The sequence below is a fragment of the Gaeumannomyces tritici genome, assembly GCF_000145635.1.
Source record: "Gaeumannomyces tritici R3-111a-1 unplaced genomic scaffold supercont2.11, whole genome shotgun sequence".
Classification (NCBI taxonomy): Eukaryota; Fungi; Ascomycota; class Sordariomycetes; order Magnaporthales; family Magnaporthaceae; genus Gaeumannomyces; species Gaeumannomyces tritici.
In genome coordinates, this window is record NW_008804555.1 from 17,660 (window position 1) to 24,462 (window position 6,803).

Consider the following 6,803-nt stretch of genomic DNA (forward strand, 5'->3'; position numbering starts at 1 on the left):
GTCGGCTTGGAAGGGTGACTTCTATTATGCGTATAATAATCTTTCAAGGGGCTCAAGAGGTGCTTGAGTAAGCAGAATCTCGAGGATCCCTCTCAAGAGGTCGGCTCTCTATATAGGCCTCCCTGTGGTCCGTTCAGAGGTACGTAGCTACAAGGTACATGACCGGCGGCTAACGCGACCTCGCTGGAAATGCAAGTCCCTCACTCTTATGCAGCCTTCGGTCTGTTGTCACGGCGGTTAGACAGAGAGACCCCTCCCATCTCTGCTAAAAAGCCAGAACAATCAGGACTGGCTGCAGTGCACGTCAGGGCGCGCCACGCCGTAACATCTGTTGGGCCTTGGCACATTCAGGCATCAATTTCTTCTTGGCCCACGGCGATCCTCCCTCGACCTACATCGGTCCCAGGGGTAGTCCTCGTGTGACACTTATTGCGCAGCTACGAATCAATGCGACAGCCATAGCAGTCCGGACGGGGTTTAAACGTGGCCATTTAGTGCTTTCAATTCGGCTCAGCCACTTTTACGCTGTCAAAGCTTCTGATTCGTCTCCCAAGAGAACTGGTTTCTGGCAGTGTGCACGCCGAACTCCGAAGCGGAGCAGGCTTCCACCAGGGACAAAGGTTTTGAGGGTGTCGGGCCCATTCTTGGCTGTATCTTCGGCGGCAATATCGGCTCGGCAAAATTAATTCCATGCCGTAGGTAAAACTTCGTTATCAGCCAGGAGCTGCAGTCGTTTGCACACGCAGCTCGTGGCTGACCCCTACTGGCTGGGAGTAAGCAGAAGCTGAACATTTCATGCGCACGGCAATTTTTCGGCCAATCTGGGGTGGAGCATGGGCGCCGTACACCCAAACGTCGGCTTGGCACGCCTGCCTCCGTCGACGTGGTTAGGACTATTGGACCGAAAAACTGCTGGAACAGTTCTGTTTCTCCGGGCTCGACGCGACCAGTCGCTGTGTTGGTCTGTCGTATCGGACTGGACAAGGTGTTCGGAATATTTCATCAGTTGCCGCGTTTCGCGCCGCTGCTCATTTTTGCAGCAGAAAGATTACCGGCGCGACTACGGTGTTACTTTTGCAGCCCTCAGCTAATAGGTAGAGGTCAATGGCTGTGGGTGCGATGTGATGTGTAACGTGGCTTGCTTGATTATGGAATGTGGCAGTCCACAATTGCGCGGGGCTCCTTGCAATAATTCGGCCACGAGGTGTGGCTGCTTGGCGAATCGCACGGGGCCATGCAGACATCGGGCCATGGCTTTGCATGCGGGCGGACGGCGGCTCATTGGCAGAGGAGTCGGTCTCAAGTTCCACGCCGTTCCGCGGCTCTCGCTTCCGGACCGGTCGGATCTCCGCGCGTGGTGTGGAGGCCGCTCGGCCACACTCTTTCCTCGACAGACGTAGCAGAACAGAGGTACCATAAAGGGTTGATGATCCCAGCTTTCTACCTGCGATTTTGCGCACCTATATTCGTACGTGTCGACGTCCTGGAGGGTTGTGACAGCGCGAGGGCAGGCTGTGACGGATGTGACTGGCTTGCATTGCTTTGTGGCTGCCAATACGGCGGCCAATAGCAGGAAATGATTGGTACTCGAGTGCGTCGTGGCGTTAGCTATCTAACAGCGTGGTATGCCCGCCGGCCTATCTCTGCTTCAGAAGCAACGTCTGTTTTCGGCCATTTGGCTCCGTAGCGCGAAACCGACTTCTGCTTTCATTCAGGTGAAGCAGGCTGCATGGTGGAACAAAGTCGATGCCATTGTTGGACCGCTCTCCGATACGCGGGGTGCGGCGATAAATGTTTCCTAGATTCTCGAATGCACGGCTATTCGTAGCCAGCGGTCTATCAGGTGGGGCCGTTGATGCCTGATGCGGCTGGCAACATTCGAGCGAAACTGCAGAAACCATATGCAACTTATTAACACGTGCACACGTGCGACCCGGCGGCGAAGCTGCTCTTGCATTATGCCATGCACAGTAAGCGTCAATTCGTTGATGTGACAGGCTGGCCAAAGGCGAGCGCAAGATGAAAGCTGCAGAGACAAAAAAACACGCAACTCGTTAACGCGTGTCACATTGCTGATGTGCCAGGCCGGGCGAAGACGGCGGGAAGAGCCGGTTGCCGCAGCTCGACGAATTGCCAGAGGGCGGAGAAATGCACAGCACTAATCTACAGCGCTTATTTTTACCTGGCTCCACCAGGTACCTGGCTCATAGGTATTTGTCGCGAAAGACCTGGATTTTGCAGTACCACGGGGGCGTAGTGGAGACGATCAGTACCTGGCACGCCCAGTTATTCTTTCTACTGTGTCCACAGTGCGCGCAGTCGCCTGAGCTACATCACTTCTAGCTTTATTTATTTCGCAGCGAGCCCCTCCTCAGGAACCTAACACTGCCGGCGACCTACGCCCAGAGGTCTAAATACACTGCAAGCAGGCGGAAAAGTCGTGTTGTGCTCCTTCAGAAACCTCCTACGGCAGAAACCTCCTACGTTCATCTTCTTTTGCTGACACCAGTACATGGCCTAGCCCAGATGGCAGGCGCCGAGGTCATCCAAGCGGCGTCTGGGCTCGCCGGCCTTTTCAACACAGCCATAACGTGGTTCGACTACATCCTCGTTGCCAAGCAGGCGGCTCCACGGCTGCAGTCGCTGCTGGTAAAGCTCGACAATGCGCAGCTGAGGCTGACGCGCTGGGGCAAAGCGGTCGGAATCGCAGGCCCGGGAGTTGAAGACGAAGACTCGATGAAAGGCTCCGGCTCGTTCGAGCTCGACGACGAGCAGGAGCAGCAGGCGATCCAGACATTCCTGGCGGTAGCAGACCTTTTCAAAGAGTGCCAGAAGCTCTGCGACAGCGAGCGCAATAGCAAGAGCGAAGACGAGCCCACACAGAACGAGATTCGCCCATTCGACCCGGCCAGCGAGCGGTGGAACCCCATGCACCGCTACCTCCATGTGAAAATGCAGGGCATCGTCAACGGCCGCAAAAACAAGGTTTCAGTCGCGCAGCGTATCAAGTTTGCCTTTTACCAGAAGAAGCACCTCGAGCATTTTATCAAAGACATTAACGGCCATATCGACAACCTGTACAGCATCTATGACCCACCCGCGGACAAGCAGGGGGAGCTCGGCAAGGCTGAACTAGTGGAGATCCTTGAGATTGTGAAGGAGTTGGGCGCCGCTTCCGACCATGATTCCGTCATCCGCTCTGCCGTGCAGAATATCCTTAAACAAGAGGCACGTGAACGCTTATTGAACCCGTCGTTCGGTGCATGTCGCTAATATGTCCGCAGAACAACGATACGACCTATAACATAAGGGGGGGCACTACACAAAACATAGGAAACCACCAGAGCGGCCAGTATACAATGCATGTTGGGCTGGCTCGGAATAGCAAATGACGTTAGGTGGTCGGTGACTGCGAGTACATGCCACTGCCCTGGCGGGCGTAGGCAACGTGGAACCGGACCAGTGATACCTGGCTGGTCGTATGGTGTTATTTAGCTAGGGTATTTAGCTACGGGGAATTTGAACGTCAGCATCGCCGGGTTTGATCCCTTGGCTGCGACCAAGTTCTATAGAGGTTTTTTTTCTCCCCGGGGATTTGTTTTGGCAGAGTCATGCAGCCCGTGCGTGAAAAGATGTAAATACCTCGTAGGGGATCAAATTTTTAAAGGGCGCAGGCAAGTCGCGATGCAGCGTGACCCTGCTGGCGCGCCCGCCCCATGCATTTGTGGTCCCCAGGGCTGAATCGCTCCCCGCGGCCTTCGCGCCCCACTCCCTGGTCCATTGATCTACGTGACGGCGGCATCTGCAAAAAGGGACGTCGGCACATTATCACGGTGCCTCTTTCTGCTCAGTGTACTAGGCAAACAGGATTGGCCCTTTTCGCGCCGCGCAATGATGCGGCAGCGAGAATGGTGGGATCAGCGTTCCCAGTTCTCTTCCGCTGCGTCTGGTCCGGCCCTGTAGCTAAAGAGGCGTGACACCTCGCCAACTTGTTCTACACAAGCAGCCGATGTGATTCGCCGGGCTGCATCAGGCCGCAACCGCCACTTTGGCTAGAGCATACCAATACCCAGCGCCGAATCGGACAATGCGAAATTTCAGGTGGTGGGCCTCCCAGCTGCGCCTACAGCGGCATTGGTCTCCTGACGCCCCTCCCAAGTTCCCCCACCGTCTCGAGCCAGAAGACATCTCAGTTCCCTCATAGCGACGGCCGTCATCCCATATTAACGCGTCGCCGATTCGCAGGCGTTGCCGTTTAGTGAAACCGTTGCATCTGCTCGACGTGCGGGAGAGACAGCATGGCAACGCCTGAGATGCGTCAGGCCATGAACGGCCAGCGTCAAAACATTATACAGCATCAAGGCACCGGGGATCACAAGTATGAACTAATCTCGATCTGCATCACCACAAAACGGTATCGCTGACACATGATCGTCCAGCAAATACGAGACTCATCATCATACGCATGTCGAATGTACGTTAACTGCAAATCGTCTTCGCGACTTCGTATCTAACACAAAACTGTCCGACATACAGACGCACAAAGCAACCACTGCCCCAAGTACCTGGCAGAAGTCGACCCGCACGAGGTCAAGACGCGCATCGAGGAAACCAAAGGCGGCCTGCTCAAGGACGCGTCCAGCTGGATCCTGCACCATGCCGACTTCCAGCAGTGGCGCGACCGGGACAGCCAGCTGCTCCGGATCAAGGGCGATCCCGGCAAGGGCAAGACCATGCTCCTCTGCACCATCATCGACGAGCTTGAAGGAGAGACGAAGTTACGAAACCCAGAGGCTACAACACTGCTTTCCTACTTCTTCTGCCAAGCTACCGATGCGTCCCTTAACAACGCTACAGCCGTCCTACGCGGCCTTATCTATATGCTCGTGAAGCAACGCGATTCGCTCCTTTCGCATCTCCGGGACAAGTTTGACGATTCGGGCCAGCCGCGTTTCCAGGATGCAGGAGCATGGAATGTGTTGTCTGGCATTTTGGTGAACATCCTCCGCGACGGGAAACTGCCAAAGACGGATCTGATTATTGACGCGCTCGACGAGTGTACGATTGGCCGTGACAAGCTGGTGGACCTCGTGCGCCAGAACGCGTCGTCCGGCGTCCGGTGGATCGTATCAAGCCGGAATAACGTCGAACTGTCCGGACAACTCGACTACCCACATTCAACCCTCGAGCTTGAGCAACCGGACAACGCCAAGGCTGTGTCCCTGGCTGTCCACACCTACATTAACAGCAAGACGGCGCATATCAAATCCCCACTACAGGACCACGTTCGGGAGGTCCTCCGCCAGAAGGCCGACGGCACGTTCCTCTGGGTGGCCCTCGTCGTCCAGGAACTCAAACGAGCAAAGCCCTGGGAGGTGCGGCGGATGGTTGATGAGGTGCCGACAGGCCTTGACGAACTGTACTCTCGTATGATACAGCAGATACGCCAGCTTCGACGAAGCGAGCAGGACTACTGCCGGCTCGTCCTCTCAGCCGTCACGCTAGCCTACCGGCCTCTTCGCCTACCTGAGCTCGGCGTTGTGTCAGGCCTACCAGACGATATTTCCGGCGAGGACGAATATATTCGGGAAGTGGTCAACACAAGCGGCTCCTTCCTTACAGTTCGCGGCAAAACAGTCTACTTCGTTCATCAATCTGCTAAGGAATACCTAGCCGATAAGGCCACCTGGACGATCTTCCCATCCGGTCCCGCGGCGGCCCACTATGTTATGTTCCGGCGGTCGCTCAACGCCTTGTCAGTCCTTCGATACGATATCTACGGCCTACGGCACCTCGGTACCTTGATTAACGACGTCAAGGTGCCCAACCCAGACCCGTTGGCTGCGCTAAGGTACTCGTGCGTCTACTGGATAGACCACTTTTGCAACGCGTACGACGGTGTCCCTACGGTGTCCTTCCTGGTGTTGTTGTTTCTTTTCCATCTTTTCAAAGTTCTCGGGATGTCAAGAGGTAGATCTGCGGGAGCTTTTATCCACGACTGCTCGCAGTATCTGAAAGTTGGGACTGTACTTAACAGATACTTGCAGTGCCAAGGTCATCTCCGCGATAACAGCGATGTCCACAATTTCCTGCAGCAGTACTTCCTCTACTGGATCGAGGCGCTAAGTCTGTGTGGCGCCATCTCGGACGGCGTCCTCGCCGTAGCAAGGCTGGAAAGGCTGCTCAAAGCAAGTCTTCAGCTCCCGCCACCTAGGTTCCTGCTAACCGTGCTACAGACAATCACTACCGATTCGGAACTGCTGTTGTTGACACAAGACGCGCACCGGTTCCTCCGCTCCAACGGATTTATTATCAAAAACGCCCCGCTTCAAGCATACGCGTCAGCGCTCTTATTTAGTCCGACTAAAAGTATATGCCGGCAACTATTCCGGAAAGAAAAACCCAAATGGGTAACGATCCAGCCAACGCCATGCACGCATTGGAGCCCGCTCGTGCAAACGCTGACGGGCCATACCGACTGGGTTTACGCGGTCGCCTTTTCGCCGGACGGCCAGCTCGTAGCGTCGGCGTCGCACGACCACACCGTCAAGTTATGGCACGCCGGCACGGGCGAAAAGAAACAGACGCTAACGGGCCATACCGATTCGGTTTTGGCCGTCGCGTTCTCGCCGGACGGCCAGCTCGTAGCGTCGGCGTCGGGCGACCGCACCGTCAAGCTATGGCACGCCGGCACGGGCGAAGAGAAACAAACGCTAACGGGCCATACCGATTCGGTTTTGGCCGTCGCGTTCTCGCCGGACGGCCAGCTCGTGGCGTCGGCGTCGGACGACGGCACCGTCAAG

General features: G+C 56.0%; 3 protein-coding genes across 3 annotated transcripts in view; all 3 read left to right on the plus strand.

Annotated features, from left to right (window-relative positions):
* Positions 1–48: 48 nt before the first annotated feature.
* On the plus strand, positions 49–423 carry GGTG_13237 (hypothetical protein; the record flags this gene model as incomplete). Its single annotated transcript, XM_009231143.1, has 2 exons — positions 49–139; positions 215–423. Coding segments are annotated over 2 exons (300 nt in total), but the record flags the coding sequence as incomplete, so codon positions are not given.
* A 1,949-nt stretch (positions 424–2,372) lies between these two features.
* On the plus strand, positions 2,373–3,684 carry GGTG_13238 (hypothetical protein). The gene is made up of 2 exons (XM_009231144.1): positions 2,373–3,228; positions 3,285–3,684. The coding sequence occupies exons 1-2, from the start codon at positions 2,527–2,529 to the stop codon at positions 3,390–3,392; spliced, it is 810 nt and encodes a 269-aa protein (XP_009229408.1). The 5' UTR covers positions 2,373–2,526; the 3' UTR covers positions 3,393–3,684.
* The window catches only part of GGTG_13239 (hypothetical protein), a 5,293-nt gene continuing 2,147 nt past the window's right edge, over positions 3,658–6,803 (plus strand). The window contains exons 1-3 of the mRNA XM_009231145.1: positions 3,658–4,378; positions 4,440–4,474; positions 4,537–6,797. Coding sequence (XP_009229409.1) covers positions 4,299–4,378; positions 4,440–4,474; positions 4,537–6,797 — 2,376 coding nt within the window. The 5' untranslated portion in view covers positions 3,658–4,298. The remainder of the gene's footprint in view (positions 4,379–4,439; positions 4,475–4,536; positions 6,798–6,803) is intronic.